A 26,725-nucleotide genomic window follows, 5' to 3' on the forward strand; every position below is an offset into this window, starting at 1 on the left:
GCCGCCGCCGCCGGAGCCGCGCCCGCCGCCCCCAGCCGCCCGCGCGCCCGCGCAGCCCCACGCCCCGCGCCGGCCGCTTGCGCCCCCAGCGGCCCCGGCCCGTTGCTCCGGGCAACCGCGGGACGCAGGGCGGCGCGGCGAGGGGCAGGGGCGCAGCGCGCGCCTCGGGGCCGGTCCCGGGTGAGCACGGGTCGCACCTCCCCTCGGAACCGGCCTCTGCTCCCTGCGCATCCCAGACGGGACCCCGCCCCGCCCCGCCCGCCGCGGGATTCTAGTCCACCCCCTTCGGAACTCCAGACCTTCACCCAACGCCAGACCTGCCCACTCCTCCACCCCTCCACCCCTGACCCGCCCTCCCACTCCCCTTGGGGCTCCAGGCTTGCCCACCTCCTTTCTGTCCTTGGAACCCGAGATCTCCTCCTTTTTGGAACTCCAGACCTGCCCCCCAATCCCAGACCTGACTCCCCAATCCCAGGCCTCCCGCCTACCCCAGACTTTCCACCCGCTCTCCCCCAACCCCAGACCTGCCCCACTCCCCTCCCACCCTAGACCTGCCCCCCATTCCAGATCTGCCCCGACCCCAGACCTGCCCTGACCTGGCTTCAGAACCCGGACGCAGCCCTGGCCCACCCTGGGATCCCCAGACCTGCCCCGCCCCACAGGGCAGCTCCCGCTTGTTCCATCACTGATACCCCTCCCTGCAGGGGCCCCCGCGGCCAGAGGGAGGAAAGGCAAGCTGCCGGCGGCCGGAATGGAGCCGGGGGAGAGGAAGAAGCTCCCGTCTGCCTCGTCGGAAGGAGACCGGAGAGAAGAAAATAGTGAGTGTTGTCCTCCCGGCCAGGTGGAGACCCAGCGTCAGGGCTGCCCCCTAGATGCCCTCGGTTTATCAAGCGGATGGGGTGGCCGAATCAGTCAGAGACGGCGGCTGGCCGGTCCAGGGTGCTCATGTGAAAGTCAGGCAGAGGTCTATTCTTGGGTTCTCCATTCTCTCCTATACTACCCTGTTTTAATTCTAGTAGCCATATAACAAGTCTTAATGGTTCCTAGTGTAAGTCTTCTGACTCTTCTTCAAGATTTGTTTAGGTTTTCTTGGACTTTTGCGTTGCCATATAAATGTTAGAATCGAATTGTTAATTTAACCCCCTCATCCCCTCCCCCCATCCTGCTGGGATTTTAATTTTTATTATAATCAATCTATAGATCAATTTGGGTGAGAATTAACATCTTAGCAATATTGTCTTCCAACCCATGAACACTTAGTTCTTTAATTCTTGTCAGGAATGTTTGTAGCTTTCAGCGTATTGCTATGCAAGACTTCTTTTGTTAGATTTACTCCTAGATATTTAATGTTTTTAATGCTGCTGTAGATGACATTTTTGAGTTTCATTTTCTGTGTTTCTAGTATATAGGAATACAATTGATTCTACTATGCCGACTTGGTATTTGGTGCCCTTGTTAAATACACTTACTGATTCCAATGGCTTGTAGCTTCATTTAGATTTGTTACATACACAATCAGCACCTGCAAATCTTTTCAATCTTTATACCTTTTATTTCCTTTTCTTGCATAATTGCATTGGCTAGTACTCTCAGTGTAACGTTGAATAGAAGTGGTGCAGTGGACATCTTTATTTGTTCCCAAACTGAGGGAGAAAGTGCTCAATAGTTCACCATGAAGTATGATGTTGCTATAAGCTTTAAGGGAAACCCCTTTTGTTCCTGGTTTACTGAGAGTTTTAAATGAAGTTATTACATTTTATCACATGCTTTCTTCCACATCTATTGAGATGATAATATGTATTTTTTTCTTTAGTCTATTAATGTGGTAGATTATATTGATGGATTTTCAAATATTAAGCCAATTTTGTATTCCTGGAATAAACCTCATCTGGTCATGTTGTGTTGTTTTGTGCATCACCAGATTTGATTTACAAATGTTTTAAGATTTTATGTCTATTTTTATGAGTGAGATTGACCTGTATTGTTCCTTTCCTATGATGTCCTTGTTAGATTTTGATATTAAATGTACGGCCTCCTAAAAAGAGTTGAAAAGAGTTTCCTATTTCCTTATTCAATGAAAGAGTTTATATAGGTATTTTCTTCCCCTTAAATGTTTGGAAAGATTGATGTGTGAAGCCATCTAGACCTGGAGTTTTCATTGTGGGGAACCTTTTAATTGTGGGATTAATTTCTTTAACAGAAATAAGACTATCTGGATTTTCTGTTTCTTGTATGTCAGTTTTGATAAGCTATGTTTTTCAAGGAAAATGTTCATTTCATATGAACTGTCAAATTATTGGCGTGTGGATGTTCATAATATCTTACATTTTAATATGTATAAAATCGATGATGTCTTTTTCATTCTTGATATTGGTAATTCATGTTTTCTCTTGATCTATTTAGAGGTTTATAAATTTAAAAAATTGTTTCAAAGATCCAACTTTTGGTTTTGTTAGTTTTCTTTAGTACACGTGTTTTTACTTAGTTGAATTCTGTTCTTGTCTTTATTATTTCCTGTCTTCTACTTTCTTTTTGTTTGATTGTTGTTCTCTTTCTAGCCTCTTGGGATAGTGGCTTAGATAATGAATTTTCAATTAGTTTTCTTTTCTAATATATGCATTCAAATCTATAAATTTCCCTTTAGTCACTATGTTAGCTGCATTGTAATGCTTTGACATGTCATATTTTCATTATCATTCAATTCAAATAATGTTAAAATTTCCATTTGCTTTCTCCTTTGATCCATGTATTATTTTAAAAGTGTGCTGCTTAACTTTTTAGCAGTTAGAAGAATTTCTAGTTACCTCATTGTTATGAATTTCTAGTTTGATGCAACTGTTGTCAGAGATTTAATCTGTATCATTTCAATCCTTTGAAATTTGTTGACACTGTCTGTAGCCTAGCATGTGATCTGTGTTGGAAGATGTGTATGTGAAAAAAATGTGTGCCTCAAGTTGTGGGACATGGTGTCCATGCATGTCATTTAGGTCCAATTCGTTAATCCTAATGGTCAAATCTGCTACATTCTACTGATTCTTTGTTTTATCTTTAATTTACTGAGAGAAGCAGACTAAAATATCCCAATATGATTGAGTTTTCTGTCTTTGTTTTTGTTGTTCTGTCAGCTCGTGTATTTCTATGCCTTGAAGCTCTATTATTATAGTCAACTTAAAAAGCAAATTCACCTGTTATTTTAGCCTCAAAATGAGTTTATTCCAGAATAGCTCAAAGAATTGCAATTCAGTATGCATACTATGGCAAACCACAGACAAATCCAGAGAACAAAGGAGGGAGCTGCTTTTATAGAGAAAAAAGGGGAGTAGGGTGGGGCTGTCCTAAAAGAAAGTCCATTGGGGAAAAGTAACAGTTCAGGGAGCAATGGCTTCTCATTGGCTGGGCTGTGGCGCTTCTGATTGGCTGGGCTGTAGCACTTCTCATTGGCTGGGCTGTGGCATTTCTCATTGCCTGAGCTGTGGCGTTTCTCATTGGCTGAGCTGTGGCGTTTCTCATTGGCTGGGCTGTGGCGTTTCTCATTGGCTGAGCTGTGGCATTTCTCATTGGCTGAGCTGTGGCGTTTCTCATTGGCTGGGCTGTGGCATTTCTCATTGGCTGGGCTGTGGCGCTTCTCATTGGCTGGGCTGTGGCGTTTCTCATTGGCTGGGCTGTGGCGCTTCTCATTGGCTGGGCTGTGGCGCTTCTCATTGGCTGGGCTGTTACCGGGCTGGGAGAGAAATCTTCCTTTGGTACCAGAGTGGTGTTACTTGGGGTGGAAGATACAAGCGTTTGTCTTTTCGTGTTTGGTGTAACTGATGTGTGATGGGGCTGAGAGCTCCCCCTGCAGGCCTTCCCCATCCAGTTTAGTTAAGGTTTCTTTTGTTAATTTCCACAGTATGCACACATTTGGAATTTTTTTTTGTTTTCCTGACAAACTCATCTTTTTAAAGTCTTTTTTTTGTAAGATTTTATTTTTCCTTTTTCTCCCCAAAGCCCCCCAGTACATAGTTGTATATTTTTAGTTATGAGTCCCTCTAGTTGTGGCACGTGGCATGCTGCCTCAGCATGGCTTGATGAGTGGTGCCCTGTCCGTGCTCAGGATCCAAACCAGCGAAACCCTGAGCCGCTGAAGTGGAGCGCACAAACTTAACCACTCGACCATGGGGCCAGGTCGAAACTCATCTTTTTAATATTACGGACTATCTCTCTTTTATCTTTAATAATGATTTTATTAAAATTTTATTAATATTTTCTAAAGAAATATTAGTATGTGTCTAGATATTTACTGTATATCTCTAAAAATGACGTTTATTACATAACCAAACTCTTTTTCACACTCAATAAAATGAACAGTAATTCCTTAATAAAACCCGATGCCCAAAATATGTTCATATTCCCCCAGTTTTCCCCCAAATAACTTTACTGTTGGTTTGTTCAAATCAGAATCTGATCAAGGGCCACACATTGCGTTAGGTTGTCTCTTTTAATCTAGAATAACCAGTCCTCTTGACTGGGGTTTTTAAGACATAGACTCCTTGGTGCAGACAGCCTCTTGTTCTGTAGAGGGTCCCACCTTGGGGATTCGTCTCAGCACTGCATCATGGTGGCATTTAGCCTGTTCCTCTGTCCCTCTATGCACCTTGTGACCTGGAGGTGGGATGTAGAGCTCCATGGCTTTGGGTTAAGTCTTGCCAGGACTCCTTCAGAGGTGGGGCTCTCGTCTAATTTTGCCCACAGTGTCTGTCCATCCCATCATCGGTGCCATGACTGGTCACTGGGACAGTGCTGGCCAGCCCTGTATTTCCCGTGGCCACTCTGAAGGGTGGTGCTTTGGCCCCTGGCACCTGTCTGAGTCCCCTGCTGTGGGAGGTTCCCTGGAGAATCCTTCTGAGATGGGATGAGATGCAGGAGGTTGCTTGGAGAATACTTCCGAGTCAGTGCTGGGGTCATGAAGAACCTGGGCCTGGCCAAGGGAGGTGGGAACTATGATGTGATCACAACCCTGCCCACGGCATGGCCACCACAGCTCCTGTGGTGCCCCACCCCCTCCCAGGCTCGGCAGCCTCCTGGCCCTTTGGTGTGGGCCGTCTCTCCCACATGAGGCACTGACTGGCTGCCCTCCTTTCCCACAGGGCTCTGTGGCCTCAGTGGAGTTCAGATCCTTCCGGAAGTTCTGCTTAAGTGCTTGTTTCTGCCATCAGTTACCCATTTCCAGGGAATGTGTTGGCATATCCGGCTTTTCCCACGGCCTTGGGTGAGATTTCTGTCTGTGAGGCTTTCTAACTTTTGAGAATCTTTCTGACATCTGGACTGTGTCCAGTCAGTCACCATCGTGGGCTCCCATGTCCCAGATCAGGAATCACAGTCCTGAGAGCTCTGGTCCCTCCAGTCGGGTGCAAGAGTGGGGTTTAGAAACCAAATCTGGGTGCTGGGGGGATCTCTGCCAGCCTGTTTATGTGCTTCCTAGCCCCCCCAAATTTTTTTTTTTAAAGATTGGCACCTGAGCTAACAACTGTTGCCAATCTTTTTTTTAATCGCCCCCAAAACCTCCCAGTACATAGTTGTATATTCTAGTTGTGAGTGCCTCTGGTTGTGCTATATGGGATGCCGCCTCAGCATGGCCTGATGAGCGGTGCCATGTCCACACCCAGGATCTGAACCGCCGAAACACCCGGCTGCCGAAGCGGAGTGTGCGGACTTAACCACTCAGCCACAGGGCTGGCACCCCCCAAAAGTTTTCAGCCAGAATGGAAATTAAGGTTTATTAAGATATTTCTGTGTCTATGGGGGTAGGTTTTATGATTTTTATTTCTTCTCTTCATGTGGTGAATTATGGTGCTTGGTTTTCAATCCAGCCTTTGGGTAACCCGAGGTCACGGGGACGTGGTGCCCTTTCTGTGTGTCGCCGGTGTACTTTGCTCATTATTTCTGTCTGATTTTGTCATCCGTGTTGAGTCCCATCGGGTTGTGATCTTACTTTCTTGTGAGGTGTTAGGAGCAGACACGCACTTTCTGCTCCCAGAATAAGTTGTACAGGATTAGATGCTGGTGGCATTCACCCATGAAGCCGTTAACTTGGAGTTTCCTGTACGGGAAGGAGTTAAAATTCAGATTTAGTTTCTGTATTATATATATCTTCTAGTTCTTCTTGCATCTGTTTTGGTAATGTGTATTTCTCCAGGAATTTTTCCGTTTCACGTAAATTTCTAATTTGTTGCCATAAAATTCATGATATCCTCTTAGATTTTAAATACATAAAGAGTTTCCCTGTCCTGTTAGTACTTTTTATGCCTTTTCTCTTTTTCACTTGTCGCTCTCACCAGTCATTCATTAATTTATCAGGCTGAAACCCTGGCTTGGTTGGTCCTTTTTATTGAATTTTTAATAATGTCACTAATGTCTCCTCTTTAATAATTTTCATGTAATTTCTTTGGGTTTAAATTTACTGTGTCCTTTCTCAGTCTTGAGATGGATGCTTAACTCACTGTTTGTGTGTGTGTGTGTGTGTGTGTGTGTGTGTGTGAGGAAGACTGGCCCTGAGTTAACGTCTGTGCCAATCTCCCTCTATTTTGTGTGAGATGCTGCCACAGCATGGCTTGATGAGCAGTGCTAGGTCTGCGCCCATGATCTGAACCTGCAAACCGCCGGCCGCTGAAGCAGAGCATCCAAACTTAACCACTACGCCTCTGGGCCAGCCCCTTAACTCACTGTTTTTAGCTTTTATTATTTTCTAGTATATGCAGCTAAAAGCCTCTTTGTAAACATGCTTAGCTGTGGCTCACAAGATTTAATAATTGGTATTTTTTGTTTGTTTGTTTGTTTTGCTGAGGAAGATTAGTCCTGAGCTAACATCTGTGCCAGTCTTCCTCTACTTTGTATGTGGGTTGCGTCTACGGCATGGCTGATGAGTGGTATAGGTCCACGCCTGGGATCTGAACCCACGAACCCAGGGCCGCCAAAGAGGAGTGTGCCAAACCCAACCACTACGCCACAGGCCAGCCCAGATAATTGGTTTTTAATTGTCATTTAGTTAAGAAATATGCAGTACTTTCCATCTTGGTTTCTTCTCCGGCACAAGCGTTGTTTAGAAGTATGTTTGGTAGTTTGTTCTGTTACTGATTCCTGATTCCTGACTTCACGGCTCTGTGATCGGGGACAAATTGGTGTGATTACAACCCCGTTTGAAATTTTCTGCGACCGTCTCGGTGGTCAGTTTTACTGAATGTCCCTTGGGACCTGGGATTCCTGTGCCCAGCGGCTGAGGAGTGAGGTGGTCCGTGTGCTCGTGGCGTGCAGTTCTGACAGTCACGTTTGTATCTTTGTCCTCACCGACCTGCGTCGCCAGTTCCTGAGAGCAGTCTCGTCACTTGGTGTGGCTGTGGCTCTGATTTGCTCTCCTGGTCGCTCTGCTGGCCCTGCTTTGTCTGCTTTGAGGCAATGCTGTTAGGCCATTTGTACCGTCCAGTCTCTGCTCTGGCTTCTGTCTCCAGAGGTAACCTCGTGGGCTCCAGAACTTCACTGACGTGGGTCACTCAGTGCGCGCTCCCTGTGCCTGGCTCCGTCGGACGTCTGCACTGTGAGCGTTTCCTCCAGTCTGTGGCCCACCTCTTCTTCTCATAGTAGACGCAGCGTTTTGATTTTGATGAGTCGATCCACCCACTTTAGCCTGTGTGGTCAGTCCTCGTGTGCGGTCTTGGGACTTTGCCTGACCCGAGGTTGTAGAGTCCTCGTGTGTTTAGCTTTCGCATTAGGCCTGTGGTCCGCTTCACATTAACTGTGTGTCTTCTCAGGTGGGGTTGTCATTCGCTTTCCCTGTGTGGACACGTAGCTGTCATGGCACCACCCGCCTTGAATTGGTTTGGTGCTTTAGTCTCAATCCGTTGGCCCTGTGGACATGGGATAACCGGAGCCCACGGGGTGGAGGGGCTGCAGGAGGAGCAGGTGGTAGGTAGATGGGGGTCTGCTGCCAGCCTGTCCCACCTGCAGGGCTCCTTGGACATCCGGAGACCATGGGTCCAGGAGGTGTGGGGAGGTTGGGTGGTCTGGGCAGAATACGTAGATTCCAGGGCATCGGCACGGTGGAATTAAAAGCCACCAGACAGGATGAGATGGCCCAGGAAGTGGTCATGGAAGGCGAAGCAGGGAGCTCTGAGGTCCAGGCCTGGGCTCCTCCACGGTTAGGGTGTGAGGAGAGAGAAGCGGCTGCAGTGAGAAGGGGTGAGCAGGAGCCCAGGGGGGGAGGGTCTGCTGGCTGCACGTCCACTGCTGCCAGAGGCCAGGACCCAGGGGAGTGACCACAGATTGGTCTGCGCCTGTACAACCTTAGCACGAGCCACGTCTGTGGTGGGCCCAGCAGGTGGGGGTGTGGAGGGTGCCAAGTCGAGGGAGGAGGGTTTTCACTTTTATGTTTTAGGGTGGATGCTACAATGCCTGGTGTATGCTGATGGGAGACTGGTGGCCAGGGTCAGAGAAAGGAACTGAGCAGGGGCTGGTGGCGGGGAGGCTGGCCCAGGTGGAAGCAGATGGGGTCATGGTGTGGCAGCATAGCGGGTGGGGACCCCAGCAAGGAACGAGGGTGCCCCAAGGCCAGAGCTGCCGGAGCGTGGGCGGGGGGCACAGAAAGGGTGAGGCCAGGGGCTTGCAGGCTGGGGAGGGTGTTGAAGAGGTGCAGGAGGAGGGTCTGGGGGCGAGTGGAGGCCGGAGGAGGGCGGGGAGGAGGGCTGCGCGGGTGTGGAGGAGGGCTGGCTGCACCGGCTGCTCCCGGCTGTGGGCCTGGGTCAGCCCCAGGTCTGCTCAGGACAGAGCAGGTGACAGGTGCGTGGCAGGTGGCGGGGAGGAGGGCTGCACCGGCTGCTCCCGGCTGTGGGCCTGGGTCAGCCCCAGGTCTGCTCAGGACAGAGCAGGTGACAGGTGCGTGGCAGGTGGCGGGGAGGAGGGCTGCACCGGCTGCTCCCGGCTGTGGGCCTGGGTCAGCCCCAGGTCTGCTCAGGACAGAGCAGGTGACAGGTGTGTGGCAGGTGGCGGGGAGGAGGGCTGGCTGCACTGGCTGCTCCTGGCTGTGGGCCTGGGTCAGCCCCCAGGTCTGCTCAGGACAGAGCAGGTGACAGGTGTGTGGGCAGGTGGGCAGTGGCGGGGGATGGTGAAAAGTTGATGGGACCCTTGTGATTAGGCCTGGGGTCTCCTCATCCGAATGTCGCTGTTTAGAGCACTCCTGGGTCTCTTTCCTGTGCCTTGATGTCTGTTTCTCTTTTGCAGAGTTAAAACAAGGAATTTCCCGTGACTTGACTTCTTCCCCCAAGTTAGACAGATACAAAATAGCAAAACAATTAACGGAAAAAGCAATCAAGGTAAATGCTCTCCCGGACTCGGACTCTGTAGGGAGGGGTACTTTTTAACAATGAAAATTTATTTTGGAATTTGTAGAGTGAATCTGTTGCCTCTGACACTCCTCGGCCGAGGTTCCTGGCTGTGGACACCTTGGCTCCTGCCCTGGGCCTGGGCCTGGCCCCCAGTGGAGGCTCAGGCCAGACTTACTTTCTATTTTAGCTGTTCTTTTGAAATAGGTAGTACTTTCAAAATTGGAAATGTGCAGACACGTGAATGGTGAAAATCTCTCCCCCAGCCATGAGGTAGGCGTGTGGCCCCAGGGCGATGCACATCCCAGACGAGGTCTGGGACAGACTCAGTGACTCACAGAACCCCTTGTATCAGTTCCCCACGCCCCAGGCCCCTTGGGTGACACAGTGGGGACAGATGTCGCCTGTGTGTGCAGACGGGGTTTGCACCTCAGGAGAGGAGCTGGGAAGTTATGACCCTCGGAGCTCACTTGGGGCAGCTGGCACAGTCACCCCTCCTCAGGGATGGGTATGAACACTGGGGTCTGGGGGAAATAAGGAAGGTGCTTGTATTTGTTAAATGGGAGCAGATGGCTCCACATCTGCTGCCCTGAGAACACGAAGAGCCTTTTCTGGGGAGGAGGCTGCATTCTCGTATCTTTATCATGCTTGGCTGCTCAGAAGCCCAGGCCCGTGTGGGAGCACTAAGAGGTCCAACACATATCAGTGCGTGAGAACGTGCTCATTCCCTTCACTTTCTTCTGAAGCACAATACACACACACAAGGTCCACCAATCCCCATGCAGAACTCGGCTGTGCCAGCCAGATGCACCTGCAGAGAGAAGCACAGCGCATGCAGATGATGTGGTCAGTCATGACAGGAACACTTCATCATCTCAGAGTTGCTTCTGGCCCCTAGTCATTCCCCTCCCCCATCCCAAATCCCAGTGCTTTTTAAGCTTCCTATCACTGTCCTTTCTGGGATTTCATGTAAATAGAACTATACCAGCTCATTAATTTTCAGATTTTCTTCTGAAACCTTAAAACATGTAAACATTTAGGGCTACTAGCGTCCCTCTGAATACTGCTTTAGCTGCATTTCACCAGCTTTCATTTCAAATATTTTTGTTGAAATGTGGTTCAAGGTATTTTCTAATTCATGTCATTATTTTTCATTGATCATGTGTTACTTAAAAGCATAGTTCTTTTTTCTTTTTGAGGAAGATCAGCCCTGAGCTAACATCTGCTGCCAATCCTCTTCTTTTTGCTGAGGAAGACTGGCGCTGAGCTAACATCCATGCCCATCTTCCTCTACTTTATATGTGGGATGCCTAGCACAGCATGGCTTACCAAGCGGTGCCATGTCCGCACTGGGGATCTGAACCGGTGAGCCCCAGGCTGCTGAAGCGGAACATGTGCCCTTAACTGCTGCACCACCAGGCCGGCCCCAAAAGCATAGTTCTTAATTTCTATACCTGTGGATTTTTGTCTAGTTTTTTTGCTATTTATTGCTAGCTTGATTGCATTGTGGTTGAGAATATAACCTGTATGATGTTATTCCACTGAAATGTGTACAGACTTGCTTTCCACGTCACATTTTGTTAATTTATATAAAAGTAGATGTAGATGCCCTATTCCTGGTCATCAAGGTAGAGTTTGTTTTTTGAGTGGTTCAAATCTTCTAGTCTTATTGAATTTTTGTCTGTGTGTTCTGTCCTTCACTGAGAGAAACATGTCAAAATATCCTGTTAAAACTGTGGATTTGTCTACTTTGTAGTTCTGTCAATTTTTGCTTTATATAATTTATAGTCCTCTTAGTGTATCTTTCTGGTGAATTGAACCTTTTGTAAAAATTATGCAATGATTTTCTTTACTTCAGTGATATCTATTTTTCCTAAAGTCTGTTTTGTCCCCATTTAGACTCTTTTATTTCCTCCCCATCTGCAGGCGTGTGCTTTTGGTTTTCTCTTGTCAACAGCATAGAGTTAGGTTGAAAAAACTCTGATCTGTACACTTCCCCTTTTGCTGAAGCATTTGTGTCTGTGTCTATAATTAACCTACTGGCGTTCACAGACATTCCTGAGTGTGCCCTCTCATTTCAGTCACTCGGTTTGTCCTATCTGCTCTGTTTTCCTCTCCTGCCTCCTGTTGACCGATTACTTTTTTAAATTCCATTTTCCCCCTCTCTTAAATGTTAGAAGTCTTATACTCTTTTTATTCTTTTTATAGTTCCCTTAGGAACTGTTTTCTGCTAACTTATTGAAATTAATCAATTCTTCTGAAGTTGTTCAATTCGACTACAATTAAGCAGAGTCTTGGGGATGGCCAGATGGCTTTGCAGGAGCTGCCCCTGCTGTGAATCAGGCTCATTCACATCCCTCTTGTCCCTGTGCATGGCCCTGTTGGGTGTCAAGGGCAGGCTTTGGACCAATTTTCCAAGTAGGAGGAGGCTCAGGGAGGTCTTCTGCCCTGCCAGGTCTTGCCTGGGTGCTGGAACTTGGACTCACAGCTTCCAGCCACAGGCACCAGCATCTTGACGTGTTTCCAGATTCTTGATGTAAGCATGCCCTCCCATTGGGACCTGTGAGCTATCAATGCTGTGTAACAAATCACCTTGAACTTGGCTGCCTAAGCACACCCATTGATTATCTCAGTTTCTGTGGGTCAGGAGTCCAGGCACAGCCCTGCCAGGTCCCCTGCTCAGGGTCTCTCAAAGCTGGAATGAAGTGTTGGCTGGGCTGGGGTCTCATCCAGAGGCTCGACTGGGGAATGGTCCGCTTCCAAGCTCCCTCAGCTTGGTGGTAGAATTGATGGTAGAATTGTGGCTGTAGGATTTGCAGCACCTTGCTTCTTCAAAGCCAGCGGTGGGGAGAGAGTCTCTGCTGCTCTGAATCTTTAACCTCAGGGAAGCCCTGGACCCTCTTTTGAGGGGCTCACCTGATTTGGTCACACCCACCCGGGATATCTGTGTGCAAGGCTGCACAAGGAAGCAGACCCACACACCACAGAGTGGGCCCTGCCCAGTGGCTGCCCCAGCCCTGCGCACCGTGTCTGTGTGTTCTCGGGTGTTCTGGGAGCATGATGTGGGTGTCCTGCTGGTGCAGTCCATTCTGCTTTGAAAACCCCTCTTACAGAGAAAGAATTAGCTTGTCTTTCAATTCTTTAATTCAAAACATGCTCTTCAATTTGAGGAAAAGAAGATTTTCTCCATCTACGGACACTACCCAGTGATCCGGGCCATCCTGCGGAGGAAGGGCTGGGTGGAGAAGAAGTTCCACTTTCTGCCCAAGGTCACTCTGAACGTGGGAGATGAGAGTGCAGGGACGATGGGTAAGGTGTTTAAGGCCATTGTCTTCTATTGTCAGACGCTTGCCTGTTTCTGTCACGAGGACCCAACTGCGAGTTGTCACTGCCCAGGAGGGATGCTGGGATGGTCCTGCAGGTCCTGTGCCTTAGGCCTCCCCCAGCATGTGTTGGGGTCTCCCTTGGGGGGCAGAAGACCCTATTGCCTGCCCCAGAGGTCACCCTCCCAACCTCCCTGACCCCAGGTGTCCACATCCTGGGCAAGCACTCTCAAACCCTGGTACTCGTCACTCCTTCGTGTCCCCACTCTCCACACCCTGATGGTCCCTTTTCTGACCTCAGCTCCCCACAGGTCACTCCTCAGCCTCCTGTAGTGCAACTGCACCCTGGCCCCTTGTCTTGTCCTCCCAGACCCACTGCCCGTGGCCTGGCCTCCTGCTGTGCACCAAGTGTCTGTCCTCTTGGCCCTGGAGTATGCACGGGGCCAGCTCCCACATGATCCTTGAGACCCACAGCAACCCCCATGGTCCTGCATCCCTGTGCCTCTCCACATGCTCACCCCCTGGCCATCTTCACACCCCACACCCAGGGTCCCTCATCCCTGGCATAGCACCTGGCAGATGGGTGGATGTGACCTGAGCCTGACTTGGCCCTGCTCCATCTCAGGACCCACAGAGGCACCTGGAGACAAGGTTGCTCAGAAGTCAGCCAGTGCTGTGCTGGCCTTGAGTGGCAGGGGCCATCATGGAGAGTGTGCCTGTGCCTGGGCTTTTGAGCTGGGAGGCCATCTGATGTCTCTCCTGCGTGTTGTGTTTGCAGAAAATAAACGTGCCGAAGGCAAAGAAAATGAAAACATGGCTTTGGAGAAAACAGACGACATCCATGATGTGATGGTAGGTCCCCACTTGTGAGCTCCCCCAGGGGCCTGTGGCTGAGCCGCGACCTCACCGCGCTTCTTCGCAGGGTTCCCTGCCTCAGTGCCCGCAGCCCTGTCCTGGGGGAGGGCTGACAAAGCCAAAGGCATGCCAGCCTCGCGAGCTGGGCTGGGGAGTAGGACAGCCCTGGCAACAGGCTGCAGAACATACTGTGCATGTGTGTGTGTCCCTGTGTCCACCCCTGTGTGTAAGTTGACAAGCTGTGTCTGTAGCTCTGTGGAGGTTCTGTGGGGGGATCAGAACAGCCCAAGGCCCTCGAAGAGCAGCCAGGAGAGTGAGCCCACCCTCTGCGTGGTTGCGGTGGTGACGGCCGCACGTCCCAACTGCTCAGGGAAGAGAGCGCAGACGGGAGAGTGAGCCCACCCTCCGTGAGGCTGCGGTGGTGAAGGCCGCACGCTCCGACTGTGCGGGGAAGAGAGCCCAGACGGGACCAGCTCCTGTGACCTTGATGTCAGCTGAGGGGCAGGTCAGCTGGCAGAGGTGGACTTGCCAGAGATGTGCTGAGACAGGAGGCGTCCACACAGGGCAGAGGTGGGCCCTCCTCGCGACACACGCAGGTGACACCGTGAAGCCTCCAGAAGATGGCACAGGGTCACTTGTGATTTAACGGGAGGGAGGAAATTTAGAACAAGACCAACAAGCATTCACCGTGGAGAAAATCTGACACATTGCACTACATTAAAAATAAGAGTGCCTGTTCCTCAAAGGACACCATTAAGAAAGCGGAAAGAGAGCCCGCCCTGCTGGTCTAGTGGTGGAGACCCGGCGCTCTCACCGCCTCGGCCGGGGACCTTCTCCGGTCGTGGAACAACACCACCATCCATCAGTCATCATACTGTGGTGGTGGCTCATGCAGAGAACTAAACTAACAAGCAGATGCACAGCCATGCACAAAACCTTCAAAGAAAAAGGCAGAAAGATAAGCCAGAGTAGGGGAGGTATTTGCAGTGTTCATAATCTAAAAGGTCTAATATCCAGACTATGAAGGCACTCACACATCAGTAACAAATGACAGTCAAATAGAAAAACAGGCAAAACCTGAAGAGGCTGATGCTCACGTTATTTTAAGCGCCTGAAGTTGATTTGTTTCTATAAAAGTTGGTGCATGTGACACTGGGCAGCGCCGCATGCAGGGAGGTGGGAGGGAGTGTGGGGGGCCGGGGCCAGGCAGCCATCCCTGGGGGCAGGCAGGCAGCAGCTCTGTCCTGATGCTGTTTCTCATCCGCGGTGCCTGGGCAGCCAACTGCTGCTCTTCGTACTCCCATCTAAGAGAGCTCATACACGCTTTAACAAGTGAGACACGTGGGACAGCGGCAACACGCTACAGATGTCACGCTCAGAGTTGGAAGAAAGGAAGGCTGGGCCGCACACAGTGAGCCGCGAGGACGAGCCTCAGGAGGTGCCCTGGCCATTGGGGCCCAGCTCCCTCGTGGGAGGAGCCCAGTCCTGCATGAGCTGGGGGTCCACGTGGCAGGACACAGGTGTGTCCACGCACGCCAGTCTGCAGAGAATGAACCTGTAGGGTCTCCAAGGTCTTGGATCAGGGGTCATCTCTGGGGTGTAGAATTTTGGAGAATGTTTTCCTTTCCTTGTTTCTCTTTGGTTAGAATTTTGACCAAACGTGTTCCATTGTTTGTAAACACAATCACCAAAGACACCCCAGTCTAGCTTCAGCCTTGCTCCGAGGCCCCTACGTTCTGGTGGGCCTTGCCCCCCTGCTCTGAAGGAGGAGCCCATCTCCCGGGGGTCCAGGTCATGAAGCAGCGCATCCACTTTGTGTCCACACATGGTGTATTCCTGAGCTGGACGGAGGCACCCACGGGGGCAGGCATGTCGGACCCCACTCGCAGCCCCACGTCTGGTGCTTGCTTCCTGAGAGCAGAGACCCTGTGCGGTCACAGCTGCTCCCACGCCCAGGACACATAGGCCCTCGAGGGAGATGTGTTGGGCGCAGTGCAGACCACAGGTCCACAGTTAGAATCTGCGTATCATTTAAAATCTGGTTCCTTCACTCTTAGTTAAATCTTAACTGTCAAAGGATACAAACCTCGAATGCTGGGTGTAGATAAAGGTTTTTTCTTGCCAGTCCAGGTTGGTAAAAAATGAAATGCCGTACTTCCTCTGGACCATCAAAAGGGACGTCATTGACTATCACAGCTTGAACGGTGACCAGATGCTGAATCACTACTGGAAGACGGGCTCCTTTACCACCAAGGTGAGTGGGAGGGCTTGGAGAGGCTGGCGGGAGCAGGTGCGGCCTCCCCTCACCTCCTGAAAGCCAGCACCCTGTGGCTGGGAGAGTCACACGTGGACTGGTCACCTCGGGGCTCCTCCCCAGGACTTGAGCCTCCTCCTGGCCCAGCCAGAGGCCGTGGCCACTACCCAGCATCAGTGCCCAGAGTCGCTCAGCACCTGCGCCACCCACTGCCCCCTGGAGCCCCATGTGCCTCTCACTGCATCCCCAGGTGGCTCTGAGGACAGAAGTACCCTCTATGGGCACACAGGCCAAGTGGGGCGGCCACCACAGCCTGACCAGGCTCTGGCCGGGGAGGGCTCCAGGTCCCAGGGGGCAGGCCACCCTTGGCTGCACTGGGCCTTCCAGCTGCAGGGGCTTTGCTGAGAGCCGTTGACATAGCATCCACCACACCGAGCGCTTGCCACTCACACCTCCTTTTGGCCGCACAGCCCCTCCTGGAGGCGGCCATCCCCGTCTACCCGGAGGGCTGGGGTTCAGGGGTGTGTCTAGCTCAGGATGGTGGGGCCTGTGTGCACTGGCTTAGGAAAGGTTGGGGAGAGTTACTTCCCTGGCAACAGGGGCCATCCCCTCAAGAGGCACAGCTGACGGAGGGTCAGGGCCGGGGCTTGCAGCTGCCCCAGGGCTCCCTGTGGGGGTCTGGCCTCCACACATCCTCACCAGGCCTGGGCTACTGGCATCCTTTCAGGTGTGGTTGGTACCTGTGGGCGGCCCAGTCAGGCCAGGCTCCCCACAAAGCCCCCGTGTGGAATGGTCACCCATGTGCCCGGTGGCCAGCAGGTGCTTTGTTTCCCCGGCTCTTGGCCCTTTTGTTCCAGTTGGGGCGATGAGCTGGACCCTGGGGTCCAGGACTCCCCACCAGGCCTCTTTAACAACTCATATCATGTCCATGGGGCCAGAGTGGTGGGCACAGCCATGCTGTAGACCCTCCTGCTTGCTCTCGCCTCTCCTGGGCCCGAGCCCAGCACCATTTGGGACCTGGAGGTGAACGCAAAGCCTACCACGCTGGGCACCCTCAGACAGTCCCCCGCACCCCTTTGGGCCTGCTGCACCTGCCACTGACCAGAGGATGAGCCAGGGCCCTGGCCTGCAGGTCGGGTTGTCTGGCTGCTCGGACCAGCTGGCCAGGGGCAGGAGGGTCTGGGAGGCTGGGGAGGGGCTCACTCCAGGAGGGGAGCCCGCTGGAGCTGGTGCCGCCCGGCCAGGCCTGCGGGCGTTCAGGCTGGTCTGAGATGGACCAGCTGGCCTGTGGGGCCTGATGTGCCACTGTCTCTGGAGATCGGGCTATGCTTGAACATGCGGAGCCTGCCGTGGTACGCCCAGGCCAACCCTGACTCCTTCTTCCCACGCTGTTACGGCCTCTGCACCGAGAGTGAGAAGCAAGAATTCCTGGGTAAGTGGCTGGAGGCTGGCAGAGCCCACCTGGGGCTGGGAATGTGGGCAGCACCTTCTCTGGTCCACCTTCTGCAGAGGCGGCTACAGGAGCCTTGGGAAGGGGGCTGGGATGGCTGCAGCTGCAGGGCTGGGGACTTGGGGGCGGGTGATGGTGGAGGGTCTGGTCCCATCCTAAGACCTTGGGGCTCAGCTCTGAGGGCTAGTCCAGAAACTTCCAAGCATCTGCGGGAGGGGAGGCACTGGAACTTACAGAGACTGCGGAGCCAGGTGTCAGCAGCTCCGTTCTGATGGGGCGTCTGGGAGAGGCTGGCATGGGGATGGTGCTGACACATACCATCTGGGCCACACTCTGGACCACAGGCTCTGAACGAGGGACAGAGGGGGGATTGCTGAGTCCACCTGCCGAGAGGCTGAAGGTCAGGGCAGGTGGGGAGGTGTCTGTTAGGGGGTGACCGTGTTCCTGAGCACCTGATCTGGGGGCTGTAAAGATGTGGTGTCTGCCCAGGACCCCTGCCCGATGCCCTGACCCCACCACGGGGCTCCCAGGAGCACACAGTATAGGCAGGAGGAGGTGGTCCATGGGGGCTGGTGTGAGAAGTGCAAAGGAGGAAAGGGCTCACAGAGGGGTCACCAGACAGAGACCCAGAGGAGAGGGAACCTGGGGACCAGGCAGGGAGCAGACAGGCCAGCCCGGCAAGGGCAGTGTGCCTGCGCGTCCACAGGGCACAGAGACTAGGGGTCGGGGGGCTAGCTCAGGGGCATCTGTTCTGATGGAGGGAAGAGGCTGGGGTGAGGGGCCAGTGAGGGGAGCTCAGGTTATGGGTTTCCGGGGTGACAGCAACTGCTGGGTAGGCCAGTGTTGGATGGGGTGGCCCGAACTTGGAGGAGGAAGGAGCAGGTTTGGGTGAGAAGGTACAGGCAGCTCCTGCAGAGCCCCAGGAGGGCATGGTCAGCCTGGACCTGGGGTGGGGAGAGGCCTCATGGCATGGGCTCCATCACAGAGGTGCTGGCCACCTCCCCTGGCACACGACGAGTGGTCAGAGCCCAGCTGGGCCCCAAACCCGGGTCTGCAGTACCTACAGCTGCCTCTGTGCTGGGTGGGCACAGGCAGACTCCCGGCCATCCGCAGAGAGGGGAGGTCCAGAGAGGCTCTCGTGAGGGGGAGGGTCCTGGTGCTGTCAGCAGGGGAGCTTCTAGAAGGTTCCCTGTGGTGCAGGGCTGAGGACACAGGAGCAGGGAGAGGTGGTATGGGTGCCCATGGACTGTGGCCCTGGGGGGCAGAAGAGGGGCAGGGAAGGGTGTCTGAGTCCTGCCTCTGGGCCTGTTGCCAGGGTGGGTGAGCGGCCAAGGTGGATGTCTTGGATGTAATTGGACTCACATCTGCAGAGGAGTGGGAGGCAGAAAGGCGAGGTTGTAGGTGGAGTCTGGGGGCAGAGGTGGGCAGCTGGAGGAGTCCTGGCCCCTCAGAGGGCTGTGAGGCCCCTGCAGCCTGTGGGATGCCTGGGCTGAGAATGGCTGGCGCTGGCCAAGGTCCGAGGTCCCCAGTGCAGGCAGAGGGGCCGAGGCCTTGGTGTCCTTTCAGACGACTTCCGGCGCACAGTGGCCTCCAGCATCCTCAAGTGGGTAGTCAGCCACCAGACCTGCGACAGGAGCAAACCCAAGAGCAGGAGGGAGGAGGCCCGTGACAGTGACCCCAGCAACAGGAAAGGTGTGTGGGGGCCAAGGCTGCGCCGCTTTGGGAGAACAGTGACAGGAGGGGCAGGGGGCAGCATGTCTAGGATGGAACTCTGTCCCCACCCCGTCTCTTCCAAAGAATCCCACGGAAGAGGACGCCAGGGAACCGGCTCCTGCACAGTGTAGTTTAGGCCTACAAAACCACAGAAGTTTTTCTCTTGGTTGTTGTTCCCTTTAATAGAGCAGTTTTAGATTCACAGCAAAATTGAGTGGAAGGTACAGGAATTTCCCATATACCCCCTCCCCCTACTGCCTCCCCTGCTATCAACATCTCCACTAGCTTGGGACATTTGTTACGATTGATAAACCTACACTGACACGTCATTATCATGCAGAACCATAGTTTACATTAGGGGTCACTCTTGGTTTTGTACATTCTGTGGGTTTGGTCAAATGTATAATGACACGTGTCCACCATTATGATATCATACAGAGTAGTTTCACTGCCCTAAAAGTCCTCTCTGCTCCCCCATTCATCCCTCCCCCCACACCCAGGCAACCATGGATCCTTCTACTGTCTCCATAGTTTTGCCTTTTCCAGAATGTCACATAGTTGGAATCATACAGCATATAGCCTTTTCAGACTGGCTTCTTTCACTTAGTAATGTATATTCAAGATCCCTCCATGTTTTTTCATGGCTTAATAGATCATTTTTTTTAGCTCTGAATAATATTCCATTGTCCAAATGAACTACAGTTTATTTATCCATTCTCCTACTAAATGATGTCTTGCTTGCTTCAAGTTTTAGCAATTGTGAATAGAGCTGCTATAAACATCCATGTGCAGGTTTTTGTGTGGACTTAAGTTTCAACTCTTTGGGGTAAATACCAAGGAGTCTGATTGCTGGATCATACGGTGAGAGTATGTTTAGTTCGGTAAGAAACCATCAAACTGCCTTCCAAAGTGGCTGCACCATTTTGCATTCCCACCAGCAATGAGAGAGTTCCTGTTGCTCCACATCTTTGCCAGCATTTGGTGTTGTCAGTGTTCCAGATTTTGGCCATTCTAATAGATATGTAATAGCATCTCGTTGTTTTTATTTGCATTTCCCTGACGACATATGATGTGGAGCATGTTTTAATATACTTATTTGCCATCTGAATATCTTCTTTGATGAGGTGTCTGTTCAGATCCCTGCTCAATTTTTAATTGGGTCAATTGTTTTCTTATTGTTCAATTTTAAGAATTCTTTGTATAATCTGGATAACAGTCCTTTATCAGATGTGTCTTTTGCAAATGTTTTCTCCAAGTCTATGGCTTGTCTTCTCATTCTCTTGACAATGTCTTTTACAGAGTAGAAGTCCAGCTTTATTCCACTGGAGTCCAGCTTATCCATTATTTCTTTCATGGATTGTGCCTTTGGTGTTGTCTAAAAAGTCATTGCCATACTCAAATTCATCTTGTTTTTCTCCTATGTTATCTTCTAGGTATGTTATAGTTTTGTGTTTCACACTTAGATCTATGATCAATTTTTGAGTTCATCTTTGTGAAGGGTGTAAGGTCTGTGTTGAGATTCATGTTTTTGTGTGTGAATATTCAGTTGTTTCAGCCCAATTTGTTGAGGCTGAACATACATTTTCCCACTGTATTGCCTTTCCTTCTTTTTCAAAGATCAGTTGACCATATTTATGTGGGTCTATTTCTGGACTCTCTAGTCTGTTCCATTGATCTATTTGTCTATTCTTTCACCAATACCACACTATCTTAATTATTGTGGATTTATAGTAAGTCTTGAAGCCAGATAGTGTCAATCTCCAATTTTGTTCTTTTCCTTCAATATTGTATTAACTATACTGAATCTTTTACCTCTCCATATAAACTTTAGAATCTGCTTGCCAATGTCCATAAAATAAGTTGCTGGATTTTTTATTGGGATTGCATTGAATCTATAGGTCAAATTGGGAAGAACTGACGTCTTGACAGTGAGTCATGAACATGGAATATCTATCCATTTATTTAGTTCTGCTTTGATTTCATTCATCAGAGTTTGTAGTTTTCCTCATATAGATCTTGTACATATTTGTTAGATTTATTTGTGTATTTATTTCATTTTGGGGGAGCTAATATAAACGGTATTACATTTTTTATTTTAAATTCCACTTATTCATTGCTTGTATATAGGAAAGCCGTTGACTATATCACTTACTAGTCCCAGGAGGGTTTTTTTGTCAATTCTTTCAGATTTTCTACATAGACAATCATGTCATCCTTGACAGTTTTACTTCTTCCTTCCCAATTTGTATACCTTTTCTTGTCTTATTGCATTAGTGGGACTTCCCGTATGATGTTGAAAAGCAGTGGTGAGAGGGGACATCTTTGCCTTGCTCCTGATCTTAGTGGGAAAACTTCTGGTTTCTCACCATTAAGTATAATGTTAGCTGTAGGTTTTTGGTAGATATTCTTTATCAAGTTGAGGCAGGTCCCCTCTATTCCTAGTTTGCTGGGATTTTTTATTGTGAATAGGTGCTAAATTTTGTCAAATGCTTTTTCTGCATCTATTGATATGATCATGTGATTTTTGTTCTTTAGCTTGTTGATGTGACCTGTTACATTAATTGATTCTTGAATGTTGAACCAGCCTTGTATACCTGGGGTAAATCCTACTTGGTCATAGTTTATACATTGTTGCATTCAATTTGCAAATATTTTGTTTAGGATTTTGCATCTATGTTCATGAGAGATTTTGGTCCCATGTAATGTCTTTTTCTGGATTTCATATAAGGTAATGCTGGTTTCATGGAATAAGTTAGACAGTATTCCCTCTGCTCCTATCTTCTGAAAGAGATTGTAGAGAATTGGTATCATTTCTCCCTAATTCACCATCTGAGCCTGGTGCTTTCTGTTTTGGAAGGTTATTAATTGTTGATTCAATTTCTTTAATAGCTAGAACTATTCAAGGTCATTTACTATCACTAGTAAGTGAAATGGGCCTATTCAGATTGTCTGTTTCTTCTTGTGTGAGTTTTGACAGCTTGTGTCTTTTAGGAAATTGGTCCATTTCACCTAGGTTATCAAATTTGTGGGCATAAAGTTGTTCACAATATTCCTTTGTTATCCCTTTAATGTCCATGAGATCTGTTGTGATGTCTCCTTTTTCATTTATGATATTAATAATTTGTGTCCTCTCTCTCTTTTTCTTAGTTAGCCTGGCTAGAGTAGTTACTGATTTTATTGATCTTTTCAAACAATCAGCTCCTGGTTTCATTGATTTTTTTCTATTAATTTTCTGTTTTCATTGTCACTGGGTTTCTGCTATAATTTTTATTATTTTTTTCTGCTGCTTACTTTGGATTTGATTTTCTCTTCTTTTTCTAATTTCCTAAAGTGGAAGCTTAGATAATTGATTTTAGATCTTTCTTCTTTTCTAATATATGCATTCAATTCTATAAATTCCCCTCTAAGCACTGCTTTCATTAAGTCCCACAATTTTGATAAGTTATGTTTTCATTTTCATTCAGTTCAAAGTATTTAAAATTTTTTCTTGAGTTTTCTTCTTTGAGCCATATGTTATTTAGATGTGTATTGTTTAACCTCCAAGTATTTGGGGATTTTCCAGCTATCTTTCTCTTGTGCTTTGTAGTATAATTCCACTGTGGTCTGAGAGCATATATTGTATGATTTCTACTCTTTTAAATTTGTTAAAGTGTGTTCTTTGGCCCAGAATGGGGTATATCTTGGTAAATGTTCCACTCGAGCTTGAGGAGAATGTGCATCCTGCTTTTGTGGATGAAGTAGTCTGTAGATTTCCCTTGTATCCAGTTGATTGTGTTGTTGAGTTCAGTGATGTTCTTACTGATTTTCTGCCTGCTGGATCTGTCAGTCACTGACAGAGGCGTTTTGAAGTCTCCAACTATAATACTTGGTTCATCTCTTTCTCCTTGCAGTTCTATCAGTTTTTGCTTCATGTATTTTGGATGCTCTGTTGTTACACACATACATATAGAGGATTATTAGGTTTTTGGAAAACCGATCTCTTTTTCATGTTGTAACGTTCTTTCTATACCTGATCGTTTTCCTTGCTCTGGAGTCTGCGCCTTCTGAAACTAATGCAGCCACCTTGCTTTCTTCTGCTTGGTGTCAGCCTGGCATAACTTCTCCATCCCTTTACCTTTAATCTATATGTGTCTTTGTATTTTAAGTGGCTTTGTTGTAGAAAATATACAGTTGGGTCTTACTGTTTGATCCACTTTACAATCTCTCTTTTAGTTGGTGTATTTAGATCATTGATGTTTAAAGTGATTATTGATATAGCTGGATTAACATCCACCATATATGTTACTGTTTTCTATTCATTGCTCTTGTTCGCTGTTCCTATTTTTCCTTCCACTCTTTTTCTGCCTTTTGTGGTGTTAACTGAGCATTGTATATGGTTTTACTTTCTCCCCTTTCTTAGCATAGCAGTTATACTTCTTTATGTATTTTATATATATATATATATGTATGTATTTAGTGGTTGCCCTACAGTTTGCAATATACATTTACAATGAATCCAACTCCACTTGCAAGTAACAGTACCATTTCACAGTAGTGCAAGTATCTTATAATAACACACTGTTCCTGCTTCTTCCTCCTGTGCCTTGTATCATTGTTTCATTCATTTCACTGATCCATAGCTATAATTTTTGGATATGTTGTTGCTATTATTATTTTTAATAATATGTATTAAATTATTTGTTTTGTCATATCATTTAAGAATAAGAAAAATATGAGTTTTTATTTTATCTTCACTTACTCCTTCTCCAATGCTCTTTCTTTCTTTACACAGAACTGAGTTTTTGATCTTTGTAATTTTCCTTCTCTCTGAAGAACTTCTTTTAATATTTCTTGCAAGGCAGGTCTACTGGCAAAAAATTCCAATTTTTTTGTTTTTTGTCTGAGGAAGTCTTTATTTCTCTTCACTTTTGAAAGATAGTTTCCCAGGACATGGGATTCTATATTGGTGGGGTTTTTTTTCTCAACATGTTAAATGTTTCACTCCACTCTGGGAAGTTAGATGTAATTCTTATCTTTATTCCTCTGTAGATAATGTGGTTCTTTTCCTCTGCCTTCTTTCAAGATTTTTTCTTTTTCTTTGATTTTCTGCAGTTTGAATATGATATGCCTAGGTGATTGTTTTTGCTTTTTGGTCTTGTTTTTGGTATTTTTCCTGTCTGGTGTTCTCTAAGTCCTGGATCTGTTGTTTCTCTGACATTAACTTGGGGAAAATTCTTAGTCACTACAGCTTCAAATATACCTCTCTTCTTCTTTTTCCTTTCCTTCTGGTATCCCCATTACACATATGTTACAGCCTTTGCCATTGTCCCCAGGTCTTGGATATTCTGTTCTAGTTTTTTTCAGTCGTTTTCTCTTTGCTATTCAGTTTGGGGAGTTTCTGTTGAGATATCCTCAAGCTCAGAGATTCTTTCCTCAGCCATATCCAGTCTACTAATGAGCCCAATCAAAGGCATTCCTCATTGCTGTTACGGTGTTTCCTATCTCTAGCATTTCTTTTTGGTCCTTTCTTAGGATTTCTGTCTCTCTGCTTACATTGCCCATCTGTTCTTGCATGTTGCCTACTTTCTCCATTAGAGCCCTTGTCATATTAACCATAGTTGTTTTAAATTCCTGGTCTGATTATTCCAACACCCCTGCCGTGTCTGGTTCTGATGCTCTGTCTCAGTCTGTGTTTTTGCCTTTTCGTATGCCTTGTGATTTTTTTCTTAAAGGCTGGACAAGATGTCCTGGGTAAAAGGAACTGTGGTAAATAGGGCTTTAGCCATGTGGTGGTGAGGTGCAGGGAGGGGAGTGTCCTACAGTCCTGTGATTAGGGCTCAGTCTGTCTGTGAGCCTGTGCCCCTGGACGGTGGACTTCGCCAGCACTTCTGGGGTTTTCTCCCCTGTGGTGGGCAGGCTGACGGGAACTAGAGTTGGGTACTTCCCTTCTCCCAGGCTGGTCAGGCTCTGGTAAGTATTTCTCCTGAGGGCGGCCTTGTTAAGAATAGAGTGTGTTTCAAGATGGCTGTTCTCCCCTCCCCCTGCCCCATCATAAGGGGTTTTTCTCTGATATTCAGTGTGAGAAACAGTCAAGCTCCTGGAGGTAAAAGTGATGAAAGCATAGGGGTCGCCCTAAAACTGACCCCCTCCCCAGCATTTTTAACTATCAGCATTGTCCACGTGAGCCTCCAGCAGTCCGTCAGTTGTGTCCAGGTCCCCCCCCACCCCCCGCTCTGGTTCCCCGGGAGGTTCCTGCTCCAGGAAGTTTAGTCTCTGTATCCGCCTGTTGGTCTCTCCAGTTTGGGGGCAGCAATCTGCCTGTGGCCTCATTTCTCTGATGAATCTAAGAAGAGTTGTTCATTCTTCAGTTTGTCCGACTTTTTACTTGTTAAGAAGGAATGGCAACTTCCAAGCTCCTTACATGCCAAATTGGAAACAAGAAGTACAATTTTTCACTTTAAAATGGTTATGTTATGTGAATTTCACCTCAATACGTTCTTCTTTTTTTTTTTTTTTTTGAGGAAGATTAGCCTTGAGCTAACTACTGCCAATCCTCCTCTTTTCACTGAGGAAGACTGGCCCTGAGCTAACATCGTGCCCATCTTCCTCTACTTTATATGTGGGACACCTACCACAGCATGGCTTTTGCCAAGCGGTGCCATGTCCGCACCTGGGATCCGGGCCGGCGAACCCCGGGCCGCTGAGAAGCAGAGCGTGTGCACTTAACCGCTGCGCCACTGGGCCGACCCTCAATACATTCTTCTAAATGCGTATCATGATCTCTGCAGCCACCATATAAACCTGGCTCCTAATCTCGGGGCCACAGGGTCTGCTCTCCGTCAGGGCTGCCTCCCGGGCAATGCCTGACCCCCGTTGTCTGCAGAGTTGTTCCCAGACATTTTCCATGCAGCCTTGTTCCTGGGTTTACCTCCAGGGTCCTACCCCATAGTCCGTGGATGGGTGCTTGTTCTCAGTCCATTCTCCATGTCCTACCTGGGGCTGGGTTGCTTTGTGTGGGAGCGAGGCCGCTTGAGATCCACCTTCACCTTGACGAGGGGAACCCCCTGGCATTCAGTGCTTCCCGAGACCCAGCAGTGGTCTCACCCCACGGGTTCCAGAAGGAGAATGAGATGCTGTATAAGAGGTCAGACACACAGAGCAGCGATCCCACGTGTACAAGTGCTCCAGAAGCACTAGAAATACAGGGAGATGCTTGTACCAGCCCCCCAGGGCTTGTGGGCACAGAGTGGTGGGAGGGCAGCTTCAGCAGGGAGTGGTACCCGCCCAGACACAGGTGTGGCATCCAGGGTGCCCGCCTAGAGAATCGTGTGCTGTCCCCTTGAAGCCTTGAGACACGAGGGGTGGGGTGGCCTTTGTCCAGTGCACCAGGTGGTGCCACACCACAGGGAGGTGCAGTACACACCCCACATGCCTGTGCTTGGGTTTCAGGTCCTGAGAACGATGAATCAAAGCTCAGAGGCCTCTCCGGGCAGCTTGTGGACACTGCATGCAGAGTGTGTCAGGCCTACCTGGGGCAGCTGGAGCATGAGGACATCGACATCTCCGAGGACGCCGTCCAGGACCTCACAGAGGATGAGTGGAAGGACCTGACCCAGCAGTACTACGCCCTCGTCCAGTAAGTGTGCCTCGTTCGGAGTTCTGAGGGCGTGCCCACTGCTCTGACCAGCAGAAGCGAGTGTGCGCCCGGGGCTCATGTCCATCAGAGGACGTTGGGGGTACTGCAGGAGGTGTCTAGGGAAGTCCAGCCTCTGGGATGTCTGGAGCACTTGTCTGGGCACTG

At 49.2% G+C, this 26,725-nt stretch overlaps 1 protein-coding gene across 3 annotated transcripts in view; it reads left to right on the forward strand.

Moving 5' to 3' along the window:
• Window positions 1–618: 618 nt before the first annotated feature.
• Window positions 619–26,725, forward strand: part of TTLL8 (tubulin tyrosine ligase like 8) — a 71,190-nt gene continuing 45,083 nt past the window's right edge. For 2 of the 3 annotated variants that reach the window (XM_044777426.2, XM_070506687.1), the window contains exons 1-8: window positions 619–818; window positions 9,250–9,341; window positions 12,521–12,659; window positions 13,452–13,525; window positions 15,654–15,782; window positions 17,100–17,214; window positions 18,799–18,924; window positions 26,374–26,560. In XM_044777426.2, the coding sequence (XP_044633361.2) occupies window positions 752–818; window positions 9,250–9,341; window positions 12,521–12,659; window positions 13,452–13,525; window positions 15,654–15,782; window positions 17,100–17,214; window positions 18,799–18,924; window positions 26,374–26,560 (929 nt within the window). In that variant the 5' untranslated portion in view covers window positions 619–751. Of the gene's footprint in view, window positions 819–9,249; window positions 9,342–12,520; window positions 12,660–13,451; window positions 13,526–15,653; window positions 15,783–17,099; window positions 17,215–18,798; window positions 18,925–26,373; window positions 26,561–26,725 lie in introns of those variants that run through there. The other variant, XM_070506688.1, reaches the window with a different exon arrangement.

Source organism: Equus asinus, chromosome 4 (genome assembly GCF_041296235.1).
Source record: "Equus asinus isolate D_3611 breed Donkey chromosome 4, EquAss-T2T_v2, whole genome shotgun sequence".
NCBI classification, from domain to species: domain Eukaryota; kingdom Metazoa; phylum Chordata; class Mammalia; order Perissodactyla; family Equidae; genus Equus; species Equus asinus.